Below are 27,705 nucleotides of genomic sequence, written 5' to 3' on the forward strand. Positions count from 1 at the left end.
AGAGATTTATGACATAATGCACAGATTGCCGTGGTCATGACTAAAACCGTGGGAAACTGTCCAGTAGTCATTAGCGAAGAGGAGGCAGAGGAGGTCTGATTGTTGTGTAAAATGATGGAGGGTTGCAGTGATTGAATGGCATCAGAACTGGAGAGTGTATGCTATTAGTGGCTCTGACTGTGGCCAGTGTCTGATGCTTGTGGGGGTGGTAATATTACTCCTAGTCACTTGGGCAGTGTGGGTCTACTGGGTGGTTATGCCTTGAGGTATGAGTCTACAGTAGAAGCACAGCTGCTGGCTGTGGATACTCTGTTAATCTGCTGGACGGCACCTGAATCTCTTCTGGGTGGCTGCCCAGGTGCTCAGCTTACAGGGAACACTGGTTACAAGCTGTGTCCAGTCATGGTACAAAGCCTCAGGAATTCATGCTTCTCCAAGATTTACTGCTCGTTCCACCAGGGCTCAATCTGTCCCTGTAGAAATCCCAGACATCTGCAGAACAGCCACCAGTTCTTTGCCACGTGCATTTTACCAGCCTTAAGCTCTCCCGTCTGCCTCCAGCAGTGATGTGGCCTTTGGTGAAGCGGTCTCACAATCCTTCCTGAATCTGCTTCCTTGGCCCCCTTTGCCCGGTGATGGTTCTGCTCAGGAATCTCCTGATTTGGAGCACCAGTAGAGATACTATCCAAAGGAGAGTTACATGCTTGGTACAATAACTGGAGTTCCTTGAGATGTGTGACCCTGTGGGCACTCCACTGCCCTATCCCCTTTCCTTCTCTTTAGGAGTGTCTCTTCGATGGGATGTCTGTGGTTGAGGACAGAATAGAGTGCTGGCAGAGCGGCCCATCCCCACGTTCACTGTTTTTTTCCTCTTTCTTCCCCATTCACCTTCCCCTCTTTGGCAGTCCCAAGCCATCTCTTTTTCTGCTTCTGGAAGATGTGGGCCCTGGAGGAAGGGATTAGTGGAGGTGAAGCAAAATTGCCCCAGAGCCTCAAAGCAGTTGAAGGCCAGGTAGGAGGGGATGTAAGACTCATGGTGTAGCTGGGCATTTTCAGTGATTTGGGGAGGAAGGAAAGGTCTAGCAGACTGGAGAATGACTCTGACCTGCAGTGGAGAGGGGCAAGGAAGCAGAGGAGGTGACCAGTACAGGGAAGCTAATAAAATGCACATTGGACTCCTAAGGATAAGGTGAGCACATGTCTGAAGCTTTTAAAGCTACCAAAAACCTATTTCCACTTTCCTGCACCCACTCCATGCTTAATGCCAGTCCTGTCCTCCCCATCCTCTGCTGCTACCCCGTCTCTCGTTCTGTGATTGGTTGCCAGCCCACTTGTTTCCTCCTACACCACCCCTCCTTTTCCCACCACCTCATCTCTGCCAGAGCTGCAGACCTGACTTCCAAGGTGATGCAAAACAACGCTTGCTCCAAAGAAGCTTAAATGTGCAAAAAAGTAATGCAGGAGGGTGGGCACCCAGGTTTAGATAGTATTAAAGTACCTGCAGTAGGGCTGAGTGCTGCAGGTCAGTTAGCAGTGGCATTATCGTCATACAGTGATTGGGTTCCTGAGTCTGAAACAAGAGTATTCCATCGTTACCTGAGTTTCCAATCATTTTCATAGTGAACTATGCACTTCGTTTCACTTTCCCAGTGCTGTGTCTCTGGAAAGTGCTTTGTTTTTTATGGCTTCTGACAGTTTTAGTGCTGAAATATTTCTTCAGGTATTTGTTAAGCAAGGTGGCCTTTGTCTGCAATTAGTGCCCCATTGGAAGAACTGGCAGCGCTCTATAACAACAGTAAAGCAAACCATTCTGCCTTCTGGTATTATACTTTGAGCTGAAAATTTCCCCCAGCTGCAGTTTGTCACTAACATTGCCTCCAGCTAAACTTCCCCAGACAAGGCAAGAGTTAATGGAGCTGTGGTTTGCCACTCACCAGCATTTTTTTAAGTTAAGCTTCTGTGATGAATTATTACTTAGCACATTTTATTGACCAAATGTGTAGTTTTTGGTCCTTGAAAAATGATGTAGTGGTTCATCACAGACTCCATAAATTCTTGGACTATATAGTGATAGTTTGGTAGTTTCATCTAGTGTAAGAAATGAAGGTATCAGTGAAATGCAAGAGTCAGCTTTTGCACCTAAGCAGAATCTCTGTATCAAACATCTGGACTGATGTGCACAGCTGATTAGCCAAGCAGACTGTACTGGCATAATGGCCGAAAATATTTTCCTATTTTTGCAGTCTGCAGAGATTGCATCTCCTGTTGGTGTCCTTATAGTCAAGGGCTATCTAGTCAACACTAGAAAATTTTGTTGACAGAAGAGGCCTTTGTCGGCATAACTCAGGGAGCATCTACACACTTAGGGTGCATCTACACTTGTTTTCCTCTTTTGAAAGAGACACGCAAATGAGAGAAATTGAAAATGCAAATGAGGTGCAGATTTACATATCTGGCACCTCATTTACATATTCCTATTTGAAAGAGCTTCCTTCGAAAGAAGAAAAGCAGTGTAAACGCTGCTCTTTCGAAAGTAAACCCCATATTCGAAAGAACCCTTCTTCCCTTAAAAAAACAATGAGGAATAATGACAAATCCATGGCTGGGTCTACACTAGAAGTATCTGTCGACAGAAGTTGCACTGTCAACAGGGTAATCTTGACAGAACCTCTGTCAACAGATTGCATCTACACATGACTTACTCTGTCAACAGAGAACTGCCAGACTGCACTGCCCTCCGGTACCAGAAAGCGGAGTGGCAGCTCAGCAAAGAGGGCTGGCCGGCAACCAGAAGCCCTCTCTGTCGACAGACGTATCTACACTGTACTTTTGTGAATAGTACTCCATGCAGCGATTGTTATACCTCAGATTTTTGAGGGATAATACTGTTGAGGAAAATGCAGAGTTCTGTCGAGACTTTAACTTTCTGGAAGGTGGCAGACCTCTGGCCTGAATCAGTTCTGTTGGTGGGGGCTTACAAATGAGTACTGTTGGACAATGGAGTTCCAAGAACTCTATTAGTTCATCCCAGCAGCTCTTAGCCAAAATGCTGGGTAAGTGACCTCCCGGTAAGGTAATTCTAGAACATTAGGGCCTTTAAAGATCCTAATCTCTTGTGTAACTGTGTTTGGAAGAAAGTAGTAGCCATGGCAAAGCACAGAGCACTAGTGTAATTTGCTTATACTGTGCTTAATTAAGAGACCTAAGAGACCAACTCAACCTTTGCCTTTAGTCCTTGACTTCTGCCTAAACTTCCTAAAGGAAGCAATTACCTTATGTGTGATCTTTGTACCTTTATGTCATTGGGAGCGGCAGTGTGCTCTGAATGCTGTCCTGTCCTCTAAGCTCTCACTTTCCTGGTACTCCAGGACCAGAGGGACAGCTCAGAGTAGTGGAGCCTTATGGTTTTTTACAATTTAAATTTTGCACATAATTGACCATAACATTGACTTGGCTCTCTTGGCTGGTATCTTTAATTGTTTTTTAAGTAGCCAAGGAATTAGTTAGAAAATCAGCCCTCACTTGTGCTCTGGAAATGGTTTTGGATTTTTTAAAAAATACATTTATCGTTTAATTTAAGGGGGACTGTGCTAAGCGCTTCGAAATGGAGATGACATGAAGGCGTCTGTAGCAGATCTGACATTATTAGTATGTCAAGTCAGTAATGCACATTTTAAAAAGGTGTGAAAATAACTACAGGCGTATGTGTTACTGTTATTTTGAAGGCAGTACGGGGGAGGTGGAAGGATGGCTGGAGTTGTGTTAAATTGGCAATGTTTGGCCAGTCTTTGTCAGTGGATTATTTTTTTACTGTTTGTCATCTAACATTAGTGTCCACAGGATTTTGTTACGGAGTGTCTGGAGGAGAATGCACGCCTTATTGTTCGCTTTTGGGTTACAGTTAAGATGGAGGCTAGTTAACCTTAGCCTGTTTTGCTAGATGCTGTGTGACAGCCCAGATCCTCATCCTGCTGTTTCCTGGTGGAGCACTGTAGAAGTCAGCAGGGGTCAGTCTCAGAGGGGCTGCCCTATATTGTCCTTGCCTTCCCAGGTGAGGTGGTCTAGGGATCCAATGATAGCTTGAAAATCACCTGCTCTGCTCCCCATTATCAGCCAGCAAGAGCTCAGTTGCTGTGGTTGAAAGGGGAGAGAATAGGAGGGCTCCTCTAGGAGTCACATATTTATCTCTGGCTCTCAGGCAGGGAGCCTGGGGAGTGCAGTCTTGTAGGAGCTAGGATGGCTCTTGTAGAAGACATCGGGGCAGGGGGAAATGACAGGATCAATGTGCTGGACTTGTTCCAACGAGCTTTTTCTTTGTTTCTTTTTTTTTCTGTTTGTTTCTTTTTTTTTTTTTTTAAAGAAAGAATGAAAACAGGAAATTGGAAGACCAGCAGCTGAAATTTAGTATTTTCTGGTGCAAGGGCTGGGTGAGGTATCCTCTGGCTTCCAGGCTCTGCGCAGGGACAGCAGTCAAACAAGTGTTGTAAATTGTGGGATGGGGCCTCGAAGGCGAGGAACAGCACTTAGGTAAGACAGACAAGTCTTGGGCGAGGAGGAGGTAACTAATGAAAGGGGAATCTGATGACCACCACGCCCACTGCACTGTGATTGCCCCATTCACCAAGGAAATAGTATTGCTTTCCGTAAACCAAGCAAGTGTATATGTCAAGCTAGGGGACTTGTAGATGGAAATAATTTAAAAGGCGCCATTAATTTTAAGTCCAGTCAAGTGCATAAAATGAGCTAGAAGTAGTTTCTGCCCTTGAGCGCCCTGCCAATTTCTATAAATGATTTTCTTGTCCCTGCTGTGTGAAAGACCCACAGGAACATGGAAAGCTGACTACGCCATGAAAATGGTAAAACCGAGAGTGGACAAAGTGCTGTTAAACGCACAGAGGCAATAAACTGAGAAAAGCAGGAAAATTATTTGGTTTTATCTCATCTTGGCTACATAGTTGCTATGTGTAGCTACGGAAAGAATGGGAACAGATTTATGAACTGAGCTGTAATTTAAGTTGATGGTATCCTTTTAAACTATAGGGCAAAGATTTTCCAAAGTAAATAGTGATTTTGGGTGCCTAACTAGATGCACTGTTGAAAGGGTGGGAGTTTACACTGTCTGAAAATTATGCTGCTAGTGTCATAGATTTTCCTAAGGCCAGAAAGAACCACTGTGATTATCTAATCTGACAACCAGCAGAGTACAGGCCTTGTGACATCCCAAATTAATTCCTGTTTGAACCAGAGCAGACCCTTTAGAAACACATAACATTTTAATTTAAAAGTGATCAGTGATGGAGCATCTCCCACACCGCTTAGTAAATTTTTCCAATGGTTAATAGCCTTCTCTGCTGAAATTTTGCAATTTATTTCTAGTGTGAATTTGTTTAGCTTTGACTTCCAGCCATTGGATCTTGTTATATTTTTTGTCTACTGGATTACAGAGCCACCTCATGTAATTGTAGCCATTTCAGGCCCAGGGTATTAGACAGACAAGGTAGATGAGGTAGTATCTTTTATTGGACAAGCTTCTTAACATGGAAGCTTTTCTCTCCCCAGCAGAAGTTAGTCCAATAAATGATATTCCCTCACCCACCAGATTAAAGAGTTGCATGTTGTCAGTTTGCTGGTCCCCTGATAGGTGCTTATGGACTGTGATCAAGACACCTATAAGCCTTCTGTTTGTAAAACTCCATAAATTGAACTTCTTGCGGCTCTCGCTATAGGGCAGGCTTGCTAAGCCGTTATTCTCATGGCTCTTCTCTGAACCCTCTCCAATGTATCAACATCTTTCTTGAAGTGTAGACACCAAAACTGGACACACTATTCTAGTAGCTGTCATGCCTGTGCCAAATGCAGAGGTAATTATACCTTGTGGCTTGATAGTCTGCTGTTCCTACAGCTGCGCATCTCATCAGCCCTTTTGGCTACAGAATCACATTGGGAGCTCATGTTCAATTGATATCTGCCCTGACCCACAAATCATTTTCAGGGTCAGCACTTCCCCAGCTAGAGTTCCATATCCTGTAACTGTGGCCTGCATTCTGTGTTCTCAAATGTATACTTACACATGTGGCCATATTAACACAGATGCAGCCTTTTAAGGGTTGACTTGTTCACATCTAAATACATGGTGAATCAGTAGACCAGGTAGCAGTGCTATTCTGATGAGCAGAGAAGCAGCATTTACTTTTAAATGTCTGTCTGGTGCTCACATTGAAAAATACAAAGGTGATTTTAAAAAAAAAAATAGGTAGACCAGTGTCTGGGAAGAAGTTTCTGTTGGGGTATAGGAGATGGATTATTGTGATCTGTTTCCATCCAAAATTAAATACTTATTGCAGCGGAGATCTCTGGAACTCAGCCTGCCACGAGGAGGCATTAGTCTACAAGTTATTAACTACTGATTTACATGGAACCTTTTGCATTCATTAGAATGCTTTGCAGTGTAACAATAAAACAAAGCAGCAGAAATGTAGCACTTTAAAGACTAACAAAATGATTTATTTGATGATGAGCTTTCCTGGGACGGGCCTACTTCATCAGATCAATCTCATTTCCAATACGGACTAACATTTATAAGTACAGAGGACCAAAAGAAAAAAAGGAAAAAATAGCAATAAAAATGCAATATGTGGGCAATGTTGGCAGCAAGATTTGTTGCAAGGAGAGGTTTTAGGATTAGTATTACTGTGGTGTAGCATCTGATTGCTTGTTGGCAACTGATTCAGCCCCTCCTGTGCCCTTCCAGCCCACAAAACCTGATCCCTGCAGGAATGTCTTCCATGGGGAGGGCAGTGGTCTGGAGCTGGCACTTCTGCCTTCTGTGTCTTCAGCTGTCAGGTGCACTGGTTTGTACTCCCCCTCATTTGTGGGGAGTGTGAAGAGGAACATTTAGCCCTAATTCTTGGGGTAAGGAACTTGCTGAGTTAGCTGCATGGATCTTCTGGCACCAAACAGGCAAAAGCTGTCTATCCTCTTTAGATGTTGTGAACAGAGGGAAGACAAAAGAGCAGCAGCTGATATGCTGAGTGGTGGTGTTGCCTGACCACATTCTGCAAATAAGTGGAAACCGAGTCATTCAGGAACTAAGCCTGTGAGCTTGGTCAGCAGGAGCTGAGGGTGCTCACCTCTCAGGACTGGGTCCCAAGAATGGTAAGATGATTGTAATTGAGTCACGTGGTTCTGTTAATGGAGGAATATTATTTTCACACCCTCTGTTAGAAACTGGGTTAGAAATTTCTAACTGGGGATGTGAAAATAATATTACTTAGAATATTAGTTAGAAAATTAGTTAGCAATTGCATAAACTGGGTTATGTTATAAACCAGAAATAAGTTTAGTAACCAATAAAAGTTGTATTGAAGTGGTCAAAGAGGTAGCAAACAGAACAAAGCAGATTATTAAGAAAATAAAGCACACAAACTAAGCTAGATTTACTAAGGAAACTGGTTATAAATAATACTTCCTCAGCCTAGATATTGTGTCAGGTACATTGATTCACAGGCCACTTGTCTGTTAGCCTGGATGGAGCAGTTTCACTCTCCTCCCCCCACCCTTACTTTCTCCCCATTCGAGTCCTTTTGTTCTAAGTGTTTTTAAGTGTTTCTTTGGGTGGAGACATGGAGGAAAAGCGAACTGAAGGCAATTGCAGTTTTCCCCCCATCCACCTTCAGGAACGCCGTGTTTCTGAGTCCCTACCCTGCAGTGGAAAAGTAGTAAGGTGGTGGTTAGTGTCAGGTTACCAGGTTACCTTACTCTGCAGCATCCCAGCATCCATGAGTCAGTAGCAACTTGGATGGGAAAGCCAAGTCTTTTCATAGTCCATTGCCCCCAGCCCCATCTGGTTTTTCTGTTGTTGTCTCTGAAGTGTCAGCAGTGGGAGTCACCCAAAGTAGAGTGCATGAAGCAGAGATTCAGGTCAGTATACCAAACTTCAGATACAGAAATGGTACAGATACGCACATTGGATAATTACAGTCAGTAAATCATGACCTTTCCAATGGTGTCTTACATGAATGATCTTGCATAAAGTGTATCTCAGTATGACACATGCATAAAGAATATGTAATAAAATATCACAGACGGGTGCTGGGGTACTATTCAATTAAGCTCAGTTTAGGCTTCTTAAAAAGCAATTGCTTGACAAGTCATTTGTACAAGTGATAGATTTTTCTTTTTAAACAAAAGCTTAGAGAAGAAGTTATTAGTAAACGTTTGCTTTCAACATCCATTATGGAATTATTTTGCAACAGATCTTGATAACTGGGTTTTATCGTTAATTTGTCTTTCAGTGTAAGTAGTTTTTGAGGCAGTTACTTTTTGCAGGAAGCTGAGGAAAACGGCAGTTCTTTAGGAGACTCACGTTATCCCAGTTCTGCACAAAGAGAAAAATGATATATTATCCCAAGCCTCACACCAGTTTCTGTTCAAAGCAAAAAAAAGTGTTTTACTTAATGTTTTCCTTTGATCATAAGAGACAGTGAAAGCTCCTCCTGCTGTAGGTGTTAGGGCAGTTATATCTCATTAGAAAGGACAAACACATTGATCCTTAAATCAAAGTTCTCCATTTGAACTATCTTCTAGTGTTATTTCTAAATGAGTCACTTGCTTTGTTGAGCAGAGAAGCAGATTGCTCATCCCATATTAAAGCAGAACCTAACCTGTATTGGGGGCCTCAAGAGGAAAGGCCTCTCTCCTTGAAAGATGTGAAGCAGCAGCACATCCAGGCTTTGTTTCCCCATCTTCAAAATGGGGAGAAGTTATGCTACCCTGCACCTCTTAGGTTAGTGGAAGTGATCCTGGTGAGGGTGTGTACCACTGACAGGAGGAGAGTAGAGAGGGCATGCACCACTGCGGTAATTACTGCACTGGCTGTAGGTTGACGTAGTGTAGTGGTGTTGATGTATGCTAAGTTGATGCCAGGTAACCAAACTGGACCCCTCAGGGCTGGTGTGGGGTGCCCATCCCATCAGAAGGAGGTCTTTTCTTTCTGAAGGTAGATGTGTGTGACTGGCAGCCTTTGCCTGTTAGGACATCTGGAGGAAGCCCAAGGGTCTGGATTAGTGGCACCTGGACCCAGAAGACAAGAGTTTTGATGCTGACTTGCTTGCGTTTGTTTATTTTTGTAGAACATTAGCTCCTCTTACATTCCCATCTAGTCTCTGGGCAGCAGTAAACTAATCATAGGATGCTAGGACTGGAAGGGACTTTGAAAGGTCATCAAGTGTAGCCCCCTGCCCTCATGGCAGGACCAAGTACTGTCTAGACCACCCTGATAGAGATTTATCTAACCTGTTCTTAAATATCTCCAGAGATGGAGATTCCACAACCTCCCTAAGCAATTTATTCCAGTGTTTGACCACCCTCACAGTTAGGAACTTTTTCCTAATGTCCAACCTAAACTTCCCTTGCTGCAGTTTAAGCCCATTGCTTCTTGTTCTATCCTCAGAGGCCAAGGAGAAAAAGTTTTCTCCCTCCTACATATGACACCCTTTTAGATACCTGAAAACTGCTATCATGTCCCCCCTTAATCATCTTTTTTCCAAACTAAACAAGCCCAGTTCTTTCAGCCTTTCTTCATAGGTCATGTTCTCTTGACCTTTGATCGTTCTTGTTGCTCTTTTCTGGACCCTTTCCAATTTCTCAAAATCTTTCTTGAAATGTGGTGCACAGAACTGGACACAATACTTCAACTGAAGCCTAACCTGCGCAGAGTAGAGCGGAAGAATGACTTCATGTGTCTTGTTTACAACACATCTGTTAATGCATCCCAGAATCATGTTTGCTGTTGACTCATATTTAACTTGTGGTCCACTATAACCCCTAGGTCCCTTTCTGCCATACTCCTTCCTAGACAGTCGCTTCCAATTCTGTTTGTGTGAAACTGATTGTTCCTTCCTAAGTGGAGCACTTTGCATTTGTCTTTATTAAATTTCATCCTGTTTACCTCAGACCGTTTCTGCAATTTGTCCAGATCATTTTGAATTTTGACCCTATCCTCCAAAGCTGTTGCAACCCCTCCTAGCTCGGTATCATCTGCAAACTTAATAAGCATACTTTCTATGCCAATATCTAAATTGTAATTCTAATATCACATGGCTAACCAGAGCTGAGAACTGTAGAACCATGGGAGAACTGGAGAAAATGAAAGCACATGAGCTAAGTGTATGACAGCTGAGCAAAGGGGAGGGAAAGGGGTTAGTAGCCAGACTTAGTATGATGCTTTGTTTTTACTGAACTCATATTTAGTTCGAGTGACTAACTTGTTGGCAAAAGAAAGCCTTTGGTTAAGTCTTAATATTCTTAGCCTTTCTGCCAAGGAGTCAGAGCTAATAACATACATCCTCTGTTATATCCAGAGTTCCTTTGGTCAAACTGCAGAATTTCATAGCTGACGTGTAATAGATCTAAGCCTGTTTTATCAAAAAGAAGAACCCAAACTAACAGAGATCCTCCCCTCTCAGCCCCTCTTTAACTTTCACACAACATCATAAAGAGACAGAAGTTCTGTTCTCCTCTCCTTTGCAAGTTGTCATTAATATCTGTGCTAATCCTGTAATGGGTAGTCACTGAAAACGTTATGGAAGTACACATTGGCCTGTGTTGTTTGTATGTATAGTGGGCAATGTGTTTTGAATATAGAACTCAGTAATCTGTAACAATTAATTTAAACTAATATCTTTCCATTCCCCCTCTCCTCCTCAGTCTGTCAGCTTTCAACTCTTGGGGGGGAGAGGAGGGAATAAAATAGCAAAGCAAATAACTCGTCTTTTTGAGTTCTTTCTTAGCTGTGGCAGCATTGAGTAAGTGAAAGCCGCAAAGCTGGCTGAAAATAGCTATGTTTGCACTAAGGAGATTGAGTTAGGGCTCCGGTCTTGAGCTTTATCTCTGAAATTATGACAGAAAAATGCTTTTGGAGTCCTTCAAAAACTTGCCTGCAGTGCCCTAGCGGTAGGGAATCATTCATTTCAAATAACAGTCTCTTCTGACGTTCATTTCGTTTCACAAAGCTGGTGAGTGAGTGTGGCACTTGCACGTAATTTACTTATCTTCTGTTTATCGCCTCTTTTCCCATCCATCTTGTTTTGGCTAAAGAGGTTTTGGAATCTCTCTCTCTGTGGTACTGCTGCATAACTAGCCATTCTTGGAACCTTTGTCTCCAACTTTGCATATTCATCTTCATTTTCCAGGGGGATTGTTAATATTGTTGCCCAGCTTGGGTTGCCATGATAGCCTGGTTTCTAGAGAGTAGATGCCCAGCAATTCCCACTCCCTCCCAAGCTGACACAAGTCATGTTACCCATTTCGAACAAGAAGACTGGGCAGCGCCCGAATTTCTTCTGAATGGGTGCCCCAGCATTTAGCTTACTGGGAACACTGGCAGGGCAGGACACAATCTGGCTATATAATATACATATGTCCATTTCAGAAAGAATTCCTCTGTGTCAGTTGCTATCTGGACAGCACGGGAAAAATGAGTGTTTATAAATTATTTGTATAAGGCTCATGGAGATGAGCGTGGCATGCTGAGAGACTGAGGTTGTTCTGGTCACAGGAGCAGTGTGGGAAAAGGCACAGAGATGGAAGAAGTGGAGAGAACTGGCTATCAGTGTTGACATGGTTTCTTGAGTGGTGTAGTTGCAGCAGAAGGTCAGGCCCTAGATGTTAACTGGGACACAGCTGTGCATGACCTGGAAGAGAAGAGAGGGGATTTAAATGTGGTATGTCGGCCAGATTCAAACAATAGTGCGAGACATGGTTTGATCCAAATTGCAGGGAGACCATGTTAGCAGCAGTGTGGCTGAGCTGTTTGATTAATATTGGTATCTGAGAAGCACAGGAGGTTTCGGGATCTACATGAGTAAAGATTTTTTTATGAAAGAGTTTAACTGTCTTCCTCCCTTCAAAATGATGTGTGAAGTCACATCTGTGTATGTGGGGATTACTGATATTTTATGGATGGGGACTGGAATGTATTAGGGATACGAGGAAAAGCTTTTACTCAGTTCTGTATCGTATTTGCATAGCTGGAATTTACATGGCTTGCTGCTAAATAATACATAGAGCAAGCCCCAGTCATAGCAGCGTATAGCCAGAAGGAAGAAATTGCAGGGGTGCTGGACACTCAGGATTCTGTTCCTTGCTCTGTACCCCCATTGTCTCGTGAAAGAAGCATTCATGCTAGTAGTTACAGAGCATGATGAGATGGAAAGACAAGTTTATGTATATTCTAAAGCCTTTTGTCTTTGGCAAACCAATGTTTTGCCTGTAAATATCAATCTGTAAGCTGCACTGTGATGTGAAGGGCATACGTACTGTACTACGGCAGTGCCACACCGTAGGTGATTGGGTAACCTTCGTTACTGAGACCAAATAGACTTTCAGATTGCACTTTCTGTGTTGCCAAATGGGTCTTAATTTTCCTTTTTCCCCCTCTCCACAGTTGTTGCAGTTGCTAGAGTCTGAAACCTCTCGATTAGAAGCCTTTCTGGAATGGAAACAACTGGAACCAGTTTACTGGCACTGGATGGTAATGAATCAAGCAAAATCTTAAGGCTACAATTTTCTTACATCTAGTAAAGAACTGGCTGCTCCTCAGACACCCCTCCCATATTGCTCTGGAAAAATGAATGCCACCAGCCACCTATACAACTTCCTGTGGAGGATGAGGCCAGTTAGGGTATATTTGTGGCTCTCATCATTCTCTCCCCTGTTGAAAGAGTCAGATAAGCTACAAAGCCAGAGGGAAGAGAGGCTGAATTTCAGGCATCTACAGTTACCACAAATGACATGCCTGATCTTCAATTCTTTTGTGTTTAAGAAAACACAGCAGTCACACATTTTGTGTTGAATTAAATGGCTTGTCAGAAGAGGAGCTTTAAGCTGTATTACGGACTCAAAGACAACTATATTTGCAAGCAGTTGAAATTTCAAACGACTTCACTTTTCCAGCCAGATAGTGTGTTAAAATTACAGCTTTCCCCTTGCATGATGTTGAATGATCATTAAAAAAACAAAAAAACAATAAGCCTTCCTCTGTGTATCTTATATCAGAGGGGTAGCCGAAGGGTCCTGTGGCACCTTATAGACTAACAGCTTATAGACTAATGCTCTAAACTTTTCTGTTAGTCTGTGTATCTTATGACTTTGATACAGCTCACTTCTGTATTATACTTTCACCAGTTTACATCTGCTAAAAATAATTTGTAAAAACAGAAAACGAGTAAAGTAAACACGGGATTTGCAGAAGGAGGGCCATTAATTGCCAGTGTGCATTGTGTTTTACTGAGAACAAAATAAAGGAGCAGAAACTCATCTAATCTGTCTTGAAAATACTTTAAAAAATCCACTAGTTTGTATGTTGTCTGAAAAAGTGATTGTTTCCATAATAGCTGGTGCTTTATTTCTCTAACTGTGCTGCTCTGACAAGTATCAGCATTAAGATGGGCACGGATCCAGAGTCATAGAAACAAGTGTTCAGACAGGCAAACTGTATCTGCATGTGCTGTGGGGTTTGGTCCATTGCTGCGCGTTGCTGAGCAGGCTGTGGGTGTCATAAATATCGTAAGACAGGCTCAGCACCTCTCTGGATGAGGTGATAAACAAACACTGGCCCATGGGTGAATGTTAGTAGAGAATCGAAGGCGTGATCACTCCTGATTGGAAGCGCGTATTTTCTCTTAGGCTGTGGGATCAATTTCTGTTTTCTTTTCTTTCTGTTTTTGTTGTTCTTGAATGCCTCTCTGGGGCAGAATGAGGGGTGCTGTGCTTTCCCCACATCCCTAGTTTCTTCTTGCCACCAGTGATGGGGCATGGAACTGCTGTGCTTAGCAGATAGAATTCCTGCCGTAGTTCTTGATCAGTAGTTGTTAGTCCAGGCTAAGCCCATGTTGGGTCCTATCCGGATGTCTCCATCTCAGCGGTCCTGGTCCCCTCCCATGATAGAGATTGCACTACAGTACTTATAATGAGGGAATTAAAATATACTGTTTTGTTTTTTACAGTGCAACTATTGTAATAAAAATAAATGTAAGTGAGCACTGTACACTATGTGTTGTAACTGAAATGAATATGTTTGAAAGTATAGAAGACGTCCAATATTCATATAAATGGCATTCTGTTATTGTAATAGTGCAATAGTTGTGATTAATATTTTTAACCACTGGACAGCCCTCGTGCTAATTACATCCTACAAAAGGTTTTACAACTTTACAAGCAATGTTGACACACATATTTTCACCAGGACATTTATTGACTAGTGAGTTATTAGTTTTGAAAGATACCTCACGAGGGTTGTTACAATAGTATGAACGGTGTGAAAACAGGTGCGTTTAGAGGATGTGACTACAGCGCTGCCTTCATATTATCAGAAAAAGGTTTACAGTTCTTTGAAGAGCTGTAGGTTCATGTCTGCACACATCATGAACTTTGAACTACCAGGACAACGTGGACCTGTGACTACCTGTGACTACAACACCTGCAATATATGCAGAAGTCAGTGCCATAAACCAATTTTACACTGAACTTCAACCAGACATTTCACAAACTACATCTAGCATTTCTTTCCCTCATAATGGAGGACTTTAATGCCAACATTGGCAGTGATAACACTGACTGGGAGAATGTCCTGGGAAAGGAAGGAATAGAATTAAGAAATGAGCAGGGCAATACACTCTGTGCTAGCAACAGTTTCTTTATAGCAAACATAATATTTCAGCACAGGCAAGTCCATAAAGAAACGCATTTCTGATAAACATACTACAAAGTCACAATAAACTTCCAAAAGATCATTTCAATAAGAAAATACCGAAAAACAAGCATACTAGACAGCAAGGTCTACAGAAGCTTCAGTGGAGACTCAGTGATTGTTTAAGTGATAAGATCAGTCAGAGTCTGATTTAAGATTTCTAAATTTTCAAAAAAGGTGGGAGTATATAGGGTGAAAACTTTGCAAATGGCAGACATCACAGTGATGTTTCAGAACACTGTTGGTGGTGGCTTTGACCTAGAGAATGCAAAAATAAAACAATTCTGGCCAGAGGTGTGAGATGCACCGGGAGTGAAGAGGTTTGGAGATGAAATTGTATTCAAAAAGAAAAGACATGGTCACACCAAAGATTGAAAACCTAGCAAGTCCACATGAGGCATTGTTAATAAAGCTATAATGTTACACAGACTGTTCACCCTAAAAGTGCTCTTATTTGGGGTTTTAAGCAACTTGATCCAGTCCATTGTTGTGCAGTGTTGCCAGCCTCGTGTTACCAAAAACCGTGCCGCAGCCCAAGAATTCATGAGCTTGCCATCCAAATTATGAGATTTGGAAACCTGTTCACATCATCCTTTTTAGGCCATGGGTGCACTAGCAGCTACGTCAGCAACATTTATGCTGCTCAGGGTATGAACAAACACTCTCCTAACTAACGCTATGGTGGGGGTGGAGGAGGGGGGTTAGTTATGTCAATGGCAGAGTGCTCTCCTGTCAGCATGGAGTGGCCACATGGTAGATCTGCCTGTGCCCCTGGAAGGTCTCTAGTTTGGACATAGTCTGAGTCAGTCTCTTGAATTTTTAACTCCCCTTTCTTCCTCCTCCTCATGGGTTGTGTGATAGCTTGAGTTTGACTAGACAGCCCTTAATAACAAAGAAATGCATGGCCTGTCGCTGGCTTCTCATGTGGAGACTCCCCTCACCCCCGAGATAAAGGAATGGCCATCCACCTGCTGTTGTGGTCTAGACTGCCTCATCTTCTAATTTTCCACCTACACACCCTTGGATCTCACTTCTCAGCTTTTCTTCCAAATTCCTCATCTCACATCCTTCTAGCCTCTTGTATTCTCATCTGGGCCTTCAAAAATCAGACCCAAGAATCAGATTTATAAAGGAAGATGAAACAGGTTTGGTGAAATCCACAAGGGACTTCTCTCTTGCCTGTTTATGTGGAAGATACTGTTCTGCTGCTGCTCCTACTGGTGAGCTGCAGGACAAGTTCTTGGGTCTGGTCTATATGTAAAATTTAACAGACACGGCTGTAGCATTCAGTGGTGTAAAATATTCCCCATTCCCCAGTTGCTCCCAGCTAGGTCAACGGAGAATGCTTCGCTGACTTCTAACTGCCAGTGTGTGGGAAGGTGGGGTTCATACAGCAACAGAAACCCCGCTTCCATTGCTGCAGGCTCCATCTATGCTGTGGAGTTGTGATGGCACAGCTATGACATTGTAGCTATCCTATTACAGTCCCTGCACCATAGATGTGGCCTAAGATAGAGAATGGTCACTGAATGCAAGACTTAAATGGGGAAAATTTAAGACAAAACAGATTCTGTTTTGGACTAGAGTTTGAAGTCACCACAACCCATGCTGAGTGGAGTAATTATATTTATACAATAATTTTATGCAAAATATAAAAATTGCCCACTATTTCCAATGTTTGAAGAGAGGTCATAAAGAGAATGCTTCTTTCTCTGGTCTCTGGAGGCCAGGTTCAGAGCTTCTGGAGCACTGAGCCGTGACCCTCTCAAATCCATGGATTGTGTTTGTTTTCAGTAACAGCAGTGCAATAGAGCTTACAGTAGGCAGTTTCCTCTCCCTTGGGTGTTTGCTAATTCAGAAATACATTAAAATGAGTATTTATTAGCAAGCTGAGCAGATCCTGTTCCATAGTGGTACTTTTGTAAAAATGTGCAGAGTAGCCATGTCTGAGATCACCACAGTCAATTCACCCTAAGTTCTTAAAATTAGGTATTGGGGAAATACATGGCAAACAAATTATTTCTGGTTGGCACCTTAAAGTTAATGCACTTCTAACATTTTTTTTAATTTTGCTTAGGAAACTGTATTAGATACCCTGGCTGAAGATGCAAATATGTGCAAGTCACAGGATGTTTGTAAAGAGAAAAACACTTTGCCAAAGGCTAACTTGTGTTGTCACAGTGCTAGCAATATTACTGAAGACATTGACAAATTAACAAAGGAACTAGTGATGCTGCAGGATGGACTGCATGAGCTAGTAACTTGCAAGAAGTCAGCCTGGCATGAAAAGGTGAGGACAGGATTTATTGCTTGACTTAAGGAAGGTTCCTCATTATTCTATTTTATTGTCATGGTCAAGATGCCTGCTATTGAGTATGAACTGTGCGCTGATTCTCACCACAGATCTCCTGTGACTCTTACTATGATCTTTTATTATTTGTTTCCGACGATGCCCACAGAGAGTTAGGTGTTTTTTGAAAAAAAAAAAAAAAATTCAAGTACTGTCCCAACCTGGTGAGGTTATGTTCAGCAGCCAAACAGGTGATTGTCCCCATGCCAGTGAGAGTATGTTCTGAAACCAGACAGATGGGCTTGCATTCTGAGGGGAAGGAGGCAGGGGATAGCGACTGTTGAGGAAACAGAAACAGGAGAAGATGGGATCGCTAGGCCAAATCGTGAGGAAGAGGAGCACAGCGATGGGAAACTGCAGTGTTTGGATGGTGGCAAGGAGGAGAGATTAATCAAAGAGAAACGGGTGCAGGAGGCCATGGCAGGTCTTGTCACTTTTTGCCGAGAGGGATTCTCCTGGAGATGGCTGAAGAAGTTGAGAGGGAAGAGGGTTTCAGAAGCGACTAGAGGGTTGCAGGGAGGTAATAGGAATGGAATGGGAGTTGGTGAGAGAAGAATAGAGTTGTTTGCCCAGAAGATAGAAGAACTGAAATAGAAGAGAACAGTTGAAATGGAAGAAGTCTTAGTGGCCTGTGGACTTTCTCCAGGGGCACTTAGCTGTCTAGGAGCTGGAGGAAATTGGGATTGAGCCACGGTTGTGGGGTTAGTGAGATGGATCTGGTGGTGGGACAGGCAGAAGAATCAAGTGCAGACTGCTGTGTTGCAGCATTACATGCATCCCAGAAACTCCTGATACGTCCTTTGTCTGTGTTGTGGGACATATTTCTGTTCAGTTCAGGTATTACCTAGAATTACTGGTGGTTGTGCTTTTATGTTTTTCCTGTTTCTTCAGCTTGCTCATTAGGTAGAGGAGCTGTTGGGTTGACTTTTTAGTTAGTTTACGCACAGCAGGTCTTCTGGTTAAAATGATTTGTCTTAAATCCTGTTTTAAAATTAAAGAAGGCGAGCTTTCTTTGAACATGCAGTTGGAAGGACACTTCAATCAATCTGAATCCTGAAAGAAATTCTCTCTATATAAATGCCAAGTGGTAGACTTCCATCACCTTGCCTAATGTGACAGTGTTACTGATCCTTTTGTGTGAGGGAGTAATGGATGGAGAGAGAAAACATAGGTGTATATCCCAAATTATGTTCTGAATTCCTGGCTTTATTCTGTTCCATCTAGAATCAGGCAAAGACTTTGTTCTTTGGAAATATTTTTAGGGTTTGCAAATGATCAAAAACTTGCTTGGAATGACTAAATTTTAAAAATGATTCTCTGCTCAGAAATAAATTAAACAGTAAAAGCAGAGATGTCCTTCTGAAGGAGAAATTGCTTTTTTTTTCTTTTCTAAGAATTTCATGTATTATTTACTCCTCTGCTTGAGAGGGGATTTGGTTTCAAGCTGAGTTAAACATTCAGAAGTGCACATTGAAACAGGGCAGATGCTTGGCTGTGGATGATAATTTTGTTAGTTTTGTTCAGCTAGATACTTGCACCCTGCTGTGTTTCTGTGAGGCATGTGATGCTGTAACATAGAAGTCTTTCCTGTTCCTCAGCAGTCCAAGTCTAGCCAGAATCCAGCTGGGTCACGGTTACAAATCTGCTGCATGGCTACTAAAGAGTCTCCTTTGAGGACAAGCCTGCATGGAATAGATCTGTTCATATGAAGCTACGTGCATGCTTTCCATACAACCCACTGTGGTTGCGTGCTTGCCCAGCCGTGGATCAGAATATTGAGGCTTGTGAGTATACCAGAGGTTATTGCCCCTGGCCCATGCCAGAGCTTTTCAACCATGATAATACAGTGCACTGGAACCTGCTACTTCTTTTGTATGCATTGTGGTGAATATTTCTGTTCGGCTCAGGTATTGTCTTGGGCTACTGGTGGTTGTGCTTGTGTATTTTTCTGATTTCTCCTGCTTGCTCATTAGGGACAGGAGCTGTTTGGCTTCTTCTCACTAAAGGTCTGTCTTTGCGTTTGTGTTTTCTTTACTTTTGCCTCATCTTTATAATACTTTCTGGAAAATAATGGCAAGAGTCATGGCTATAAGCTGCAACTGGCAGCCCTAAGTTCCTCAGCTTCTTCCAGTGAGGGAAACTTGCTGAAACTTTGGCGGCTGAGATGGTAGTGGCCTCCTTCGGGTGTGTTTGATGGTTTTACTTGCAGAGAGGTGTCTCATTGCAGAGTAGGGAGGAAGAATAGGGCCTTTGGAATAGAGCCACTTGGAATAAATTAGCATCAGTGCTGACCCTCTTAAATATGAGTCAACAGTGTGATGCTGTTGCAAAAAAAGCAAACATGATTCTGGGATGCATTAGCAGGTGTGTTGTGAACAAGACACGAGAAATCATTCTACCGCTCCACTCTGCGCTGGTTAGGCCTCAGCTGGAATATTGTGTCCAGTTCTGGGCACCCCAATTCAAGAAAGATGTGGAGAAATTAGAGAAGGTCCAGAGAAGAGCAACTAGAATGATAAAAGGTCTGGAGAACATGACTTATGAAGAAAGGCTGAAAGAATTGGGCTTGTTTAGCTTGGAAAAAAGAAGATTGAGGGGGGACATGATAGTGGTTTTCAGATATCTTAAAGGGTGTCATAAGGAGGAGGGAGAAAACTTGTTCTTCTTGGCCTCTGAGGAGAGAACAAGAGGCAACGGGCTTAAGCTGCAGCAAGGGAAGTTTAAGTTGGACATTAGGAAAACGTTCCTAACTGTCAGGGTGGTCAAGTACTGGAATAAGTTGCCAAGGGAGGTTGTGGAATCTCCCTCGCTGGAGATATTTAAGAACAGATTAGATAGATGTCTATCAGGGATGGTGTAGATAGTGGTCGGTCCTGCCGTCGGGGCAGGGGACTGGACTCGATGGCCTCTCGAGGCCCCTTCCGGTCCTAGTGTTCTATGATTCTATGTGTATCACGCCTCTGTGCAATAGCTCTGCCTCAGAACTTTTTATGGATCTCCATGGACATTTCTTGGAACTGGACATCCCATGTAATAATCCCCTTCCTTCCCTGAGAACCAGATTGTCACACATTGTGCTATGGAGTGGGCTGTGGGCAGGCCTCTCTGTCTCACCATAGAAATGCTTGATTAGGTTGCCCAGCAACAGGCACACTTAAAAGATGCTTCACATGTGTCCATCTATTTTCATGGGTTACCACTGCGTGTCACAATGCCTGTTCTGGGACCTCTTCATTATTTATTTTATCAGTCTCTTTTACTTTGGGTATTTTACACCAGGGGTCACTAACACCCGGCACAGGTGCCAAGGGTAGCATGCGAGCCAGTTTTCATCGGCACACGAAGCAGGAGCTCAGCTCTACCGCTCCTTCCTCTATGCAGCCAGGAGCTTACTCAAAGCCAGGCTGCCTGTGGATTATCAAAAGACCAGCTAATACTATCAACCACCACCTGAATGGCCAAGCTCTGCATCTTCATTTATTTATTAATGAAGCTGTTGTAATTCAGGCTCTTAGGGACGTTAGAAAGTATCGTTGGCACTTGGACCATACATAGAGGTCAAAAGGTCAAATTTCAGCACTCCACCTTGGAAAGGTTGCTGACCCCTGCTCTAGACAGACACGTACAGCCATGCTGGAGGCATAAGTCTTTAGTGATGTCTGTTTCAGAGGGAAACAGTGGAGAAGGTTATCCTCTGTGCCAAGGTGAATCCCAGGGCTGGAGAACAAACAGGTGAATACTGCATGAGGAATATCCAACCCTCCTTGCCATACACCTATGGGCTCCAGTCCTGTCCTTGCATATACTTACATCAGCTTCCCCAGACCTATCTGCTTCTGCTGTCCCTTGAGACTGAAATTTAATAAGGCCTGACTTGGTGACACCTCAGCATGGCTACATCATCTTCCCCAATGAGCTCTGGGGCCCTCCTCATCACATTTGGCTCCAGATAGCATTGGAAGCAGGTGTGTTAGGGAGAACTCATGTAAGTGCATACAAGGAGGGGTTGAGGGTTGGACAGGAAGGTGTGGTGGGATCTTGCTGTTTTTGTTCTCAGACTGGTAATCTGTGAAGAGACCCAGGATTGCAGAGAGGGCTGGCTGGACAGACCTTTTCAACATGTTTTGGGAAGTGATATTTTCAGTGCAGAGCTCTGTCATGTCCCACTGCTCTGAATGCATTCGAGGAAACCATTTTAAAGTCACTTATTCAAAATGTTTTAGGACATGTCCAGTTTCCTCATGTTGCTGGTGCTCATTGAGTGCAAAGTGTTGTTTGTTCCCCATGAAAGCATCTTTAATTCTCCAGGGTGACTCTGTCTAGTCTAGTCTAGTCTATGTGTATCTCTGACTGAGTGCCCCTCTGCTGCCTGTTATTGGTGCATTATAAAAAGGAAAAATCTGACTCCAATGCACCAAATTCTTTGCAACGCACGTCCCTTTGGGAGATTGCTGTGGCTAGGCTGGATCTGCACAGGGCAGCTGATGCAAGAGGGGGTCCTGTTGAGAGGTTCAGTCACACAAACACGAGCTCTGGAATCTTCATATCAAATTACAGCAACATTAATTTGTCTATTTTATGAGGCCCTCAGTTGGACAGAATTTGTCCCAGGTTACTGTGCAACAAGTAACCCTTCTGACTTCAATGGAGCTATAGCCTATTGTGTAAATAGCAAAGTCTGGCTTTGTGTGTGCTCATTAACGATACACTTATCAAAACTGGTACTGTGTTAAACTACATGCACCTGTTATGCCTGACCCTAAAGCAAAATTGATATCTCCAGAATAAATGGGTAATTTGCCATGTAAAGACAGTAGTTTCACCTTTTCAAGCACCTAACCCCTTTTTTCAGTTCTCCTATCCACAGCATTCAAGCAGTCTAACACGTTCCAAACTTCCCAGACTAAGCAAACTCCGGCATGAAAATTATATTTACAACCTGGTATCGTCCTCATTCCAGACACACACAATTTAAATTTAGATTTAAATGACAAGGACAGAGCTAGGATTTTTCACACCTCACATTCTGGAACTCTGGAGGACCTTTATGTCTACGTATTATCTTCTAACTCTGAAAACACAAGTGCACTCTGCATAAATAGGCACTAAAATATTTACAACACCTAAAAAATGAGTTCTCTCACTGCAATGGGGTTTCTTATGTTTTACTGTTAAATAAAGCTCATCCAAGAGTTATTGAAACATAATTTTTCAGCTGCATTCAGATCACGTTTTATTGACTGGGTCAGTATCCAGTGTCTTAACAAATAATGCGGATAAAATATTAATGCTGGTTATTGATTACATTACAACTGACTTTGGACCTGAGTCAGCATGCTGCGTGTTCAAAGGAGCACTGTCTGGTAAGCAGGAGAGAAACTTACACAGACTTACTTGAGAATGCACAAAATAGTCTTTAAATGTCTCTGTTTGTCTTCCAAGAAGCTGAAGAACAGAGTGAGTCCAATGGAAAATGTCAGGCTGGGTAACTTAGCTTCCAGTTTTACAGGGTTTGAGAGGGTTCAGAATTGGTTTGCAATTCAACTGGTAAGTGCATGTAGCCATTCTCTCATGTGCTTCAGCATTCTCACTTCACTTATCTGCACATCAGAGTATATCTGAAAGCACAGAACAAATACTTAACCTATTTTTATTTTCTTGAGTATCCCAAGATGGTTACCAGTGTCTGTCACAGCATGCTGGAAATAAGCAGGATTTTCTGAGGCATCCTCTGAGACATGTTTGTCAACAGCAGTTTCCCATTGTTTTGGAAGCTAGGTCCTTCACCAGGTTAGCTAGGCTATTGTCTTCTCACTCGAGAGGCAGTATGTGGGTAGATCACATTCACTAAGGGCATGTCTGCTCTGCAGTAAAATGCCCAGGCCCCACAGATCAGCTGACTCAGGCTCGCAAGACTGTAAAAATGCAGTGTAAATATTTGGGCTCAGGCTGAAGCCCAGGCCCTGGGACTTGCCCAGCTCACAGGATCTTAGAGACCAGACTCCTGCCCCAGCCCAAACCCAAACATTTACACTGCAGTTGTATAGCTTTGCAGCCTGAGGAGGATGATCGTGCAACTGATGCGTGATGCTGTCTGAACTGAAACTGGTGTTTGGACCTGTAGAGTAAGGGTGTACCCCATTGCAGGCCCTTGGCACAAATCTGGTGGTGCCCAGAGCCTGAAAGCTGCTAGCTCACGCTGGACAGGGGTCTCCTTTGAGTGGAGGAGTCCCCAGCATGTACGGAGCTAACATAACTGGCTCCTGCATCAGTGGTTTGTCAAAGGCATTTCCCAGAATATTGCTGTGACACAGCTCTCCCCAGTTGGCTAATAGCGTGGTGGGTTCTGTTGGACTGTAAAGTCGCCCCCCCTTAAAATGTTGTTATCCCAGTAATCCTTTCAGAGTGGCCTCTTAGAGGAACAGTCATGGCCTTCTGGTGCCCTTCAGATTCAAAGACAGACCATCAGAACATGTCCCTCATCCCAATGTGACAAGTGTATGAAAAGTGCTGAGCTCCCACCAGTTCTTGTTGTCTTCAGTGGGAGCTGGTGGGTTCTCCAGGCTCCTGGAAAACAGACCACTTCCTTGGGTGCTCAAATAACTGTTATGATTCCTAACTTTAGCACCGTTTATTGCCACATGGCTCAGGGACTCAGGACCACACTGTTTCTCCCACCTTAGCAGCAGCACGCAGCTGTGGTTTTCAGCCTCATGGGACCCTGCTGCCGGAAGACATCAGGGCAGGCTACAAAAGTCCCTTGCACACAGATGCTGACCCACCCTGCCCAGTCAGGCGTATGTATGGACACCCACACAACCAGCTCTTTCCCCTCTGCCTGCAGCTTCTCACTGCCCAAATGCTGCGGGTTTCTCCTGGCTGTGAGACTCTAAATATCCCCGCAGTTTTCTCCCCAGCACAGGGCAGTCAGTCTCCAGTACTGTGGGCTGATTGCCCTCTGCAACCATAGCGGGAAAACCAATGCCTAGCTCATCCGAGGCCCCTGCTCGCTGCGTCTGGCAGTAGAGATGACATTAACTTGGGCTGCTGGCAGAGCTATAATTTAGTATCATCAGTCTCCTTCACTGAGAGCTGTGCCCAGACAAACCCTTCACACAGACACACCTGAGAACTCCCCCTCTGAGAGCTAAACACAACCCTCTGCCTCCCTCCCCCAGCAAAGTAACAGCCAAAGGTAAGTCCGCACCAGCTGTGGCTCCCTGCTGCTGATCCTGGTGATGAAGAGATCGTGTGTGCCAGTTTGGCCCATTCAGACACTTTTCCAGGGTTTTACGTGGAAAATTGGTTTTTGGCTAAACAAAATTGTTCTCCCAAAGCATCGCCTCTCAAGCTCACATGGAGCTCTGAGGCTCCCTCTCTCATTGACCTCTGCTGCAAAGAGGGTGACCTGCTGCTTTCGACAAAGTACTGTAGGGACTTTGGAACTTCACGGCTTCCTCGTCTGTTGGTTTGGGAATGACACCTGGGAGCTAGCGTTTGAATAGCGAACGTCTGGTTTAAAATTCATAAGGTAGCACTGCATCCATTCTGCACTAATTGGCAGCCCTGGCAAAATTGGGGATGCAGCTGCTTATGTAATTATATGTTCCATCAGTGGCTGTAGCTCAGTTTTACAACTCTTCTAAAATGTCTTCACAATTTACAGTGCAAATAATGCCCCCCATCAGCATTAGCTCTGGAGCATCCCTCTAATTTATTCCCCATACATTCCCAGGAGCTAAATTTATTGCTACTTCTGTACATTAATATTTGCAGGAAAGTAACTGTTATAGCAACATTCCCTTAGCTATCATCTTTATCATCGAGCCAGGAGAGTCGTCTTCTGTCACACATCTTCAAGCCTTTTGTGGCTTGTGGGACTTTGTTTTCTTTGGGAAATCAGTGCTAACTTCACTTGCCTCTCCTTTCCCTCCCCTTCAGGTGACCTTTGGGTGGGGAAGGAACTAAGGGCAATACACTTGTGCACCACTGTTTAGCCTCACTGTTCAATGTGAGTCAAAGGACACTTGTATGCTGCTCACAGAATATCACCAATCAAGGGCCTGAGGCTTGCACCTGAAGGGGAGCACACATAGGGAAATGCACTGGGAAGGACCACAGTCACTGCACTTCTTTTTATTCCTCCTGAGTCTGTCTGCGTTTGGTGCATAAGTTACACAAACATGCCAATTAAATAGTTCGTGAATTAGTGATATTTTTACACAGTTAAGTAAATTCATGAGGGTTAATCACAGAAATATTTAAGCAATCGTAACAAAATGCTTGGTTCCAGAAAAATCATAAGCAATGTCTGTGTTCCAAAACATATTTATAAAACAGCCATTGGAAACGGTACCATGGATGCTTCATAAATGCTAATCAGTATGAGTAGAAGTTTAAATAAAAGCAGGAATTTGGATAAAGTTGCACAAACACTTCCTCGCTGAAATCTAAGCATCTTCTGCTTTCAGATAGTTTTGAGCTGGCACTTGCAGTTTGCATTAGTAAGCACACTGGTAAAAGATTTATTTCCAAGTTTGTGCAGTGCTGAAAATGTTCAAATGAGAGAATTTGTTGTGGCTCTGAGTTAAGCCTTGTCAGGGGAAATGGAGAGGAAAGAAGGCCTGCTTTTTATTAACTTGTTTGGATTGCTTAAACAGATCTCATGGCGTTTTTATCAACCATTTCACTCCTTTCTTTAAATTAAAACCAGTTTCTCTCTTAATGAGCAAATTGTGGGTGATATTATTCTGCCCTTGAGCAAAGAATTATGTCTCTCAGATGCCTTTGCTGACGGCACAGGTTTGTTCCTGGATGATGCCTTTATTTTGCCTTTCACGTAAATGTTGGAAATGGTCAGTGGTCAAATCTCCGGTACAATGTAGAGAGACTTTTCCTCTACCAGTGAGCAGTCAGTGAAACCCAGGCCACCTTGTCCAGCGGCAGAGTCCACTGTAGCAGAACCAGTGCAAATTCTGTTGCACATGCGCACCCGGCAAGTGGTTGGGCCAAGAGAGAAGCAATCTGCTGCACTGACAGCCATCTCTTAACTTGAATGGACCCTGGGCTCGTGTAGGCTCTCCAGGGTAGCACTACACCCCTATGCAGCTCCCCAGCTCCAGGTGTGGCTAGCTGAGCGGGAGTGAGACTGCTGAATGAGTCAGAACTTTAGAAATGAAAATACAAACTTTTATAGGTGACCAAGAAAGTAATTCTCATTGGTGGCTCCAGGAGGCTGGGGAGAGAGGGTTTACAACCAGGGTCTCTTGCTTTTATTCGCTTGGCATCACCTTTTGGGAGCAAATAGGTTGAAAGTTTCCCGAAGGGAACTTCTCTGCTTGCTTTATACTTCTGTGCTTCATGAAATAAAACAATCAGCCATAAAATAACAGGAGCTAATATAACCCAGAATCAGGGTAGAAGCCTGTATGATCTTGTGCGTATCTCACAGCTCATTAAAGTGACATTATGACTTTACTGTATCACACATTTCACACAAATTGATTGCAGCAGACTAATTGCTGAGGCCTTCCCTCTCACACTGCCGTCTGATCTAGCTGGGCTGTTTCAGGGGCCCTTTATTGCAGCAGATTCTATTTACACTGAGCTTTTCAGTGGACTCTATTCTTCCCCTTTCCTGTGTTTGTCAGGTTTACTCCTCCTTCCATCTTCTTTCATGCTTCTTGCTGCAGTTCCTCCAGGTGTGGTAGCGTGGCTTTCTTACCCGTGCTTGGAAAATGCTTAGCTCCCAAATCTGTTGTTCTGGAGATTGTGGCAGAGGCAGGGATTTCTCAACTGTCTGTGAGCCTGGACCTGAATTCATTTTGTTCCTTTGTCTCGGGGGAATGGAGCTGTTACAGTGGGTTGCTGAAGCTGTTTCTAATGTAGCCAGGTTCCAGCTTGCTGAGGGCCTGAAAGATTAAGGGCAAGGGAGGAGCCGTTCAGAGCTAGCATGAGCAGAAGTGGAGAGACTGCCGAAGATTTTGCATGCACTCTCCAGGGTGAATCATCATCTTGTTACCCCGACTCTCAGCATTACTTTATTCATTTGTACATATGCTTTCTACATATAAATGGAGGGTTAGGAGGGGGTAGTTTACATACCCAAGAGGGAGATTGGTTTAGATGCCAGTGCTGTCTATAAAGTATTAGAACTTTCTTTTATTCCCTTCTAAAATAATTTTCAATTAAAACAACCTTAGTAAGAAATAGAAATAACATTCTAGGAACTTTTCTTTAAAGAAAAAGGAATTCCTAGATACAAACTGTAATGCAGAGTTCACATTGAAAATACTTATCAGTTAATTTAAAGCAGTGTTACTGGAACATTGCAGTAATTGAACATGTTTGAAAATCAGTAAGTCTGTGCACACACTTCTCTGTGCTGCAACTTTCTGGCTGAGGACTGTGAAAAACACACAGGCTGTGGCTACACTAGCCCCCGCCTTTTGAAAGGGGTATGCTCATAAGCCACTTTGTCAGATGCTAATAAGGCGCTGCCATGAATATGCAGCACCTTATTAGCATAATGGCAGCCACGCACATTTCAAAAGTGCTGCTGTGGAAACACATGCTGCTCGTGTAGACAGGCCTTTCGAAAGCCCCT

The 27,705-nt window shown here is 43.4% G+C and overlaps 1 protein-coding gene across 4 annotated transcripts in view; it reads left to right on the top strand.

The window, feature by feature from the left end:
- The window catches only part of TEDC1 (tubulin epsilon and delta complex 1), a 68,970-nt gene that overhangs the window by 32,639 nt on the left and 8,626 nt on the right, over nt 1-27,705 (top strand). For 2 of the 4 annotated variants that reach the window (XM_075003090.1, XM_075003092.1), the window contains 2 exons: nt 12,446-12,532; nt 16,827-17,039. In XM_075003090.1, the coding sequence (XP_074859191.1) occupies nt 12,446-12,532; nt 16,827-17,039 (300 nt within the window). Of the gene's footprint in view, nt 1-12,445; nt 12,533-16,826; nt 17,040-18,697; nt 18,884-27,705 lie in introns of all 4 variants that reach the window. The other 2 variants (XR_012646595.1, XM_075003093.1) reach the window with 2 other exon arrangements.

This window comes from Carettochelys insculpta, chromosome 9, assembly GCF_033958435.1.
Source record: "Carettochelys insculpta isolate YL-2023 chromosome 9, ASM3395843v1, whole genome shotgun sequence".
Classification (NCBI taxonomy): domain Eukaryota; kingdom Metazoa; phylum Chordata; order Testudines; family Carettochelyidae; genus Carettochelys; species Carettochelys insculpta.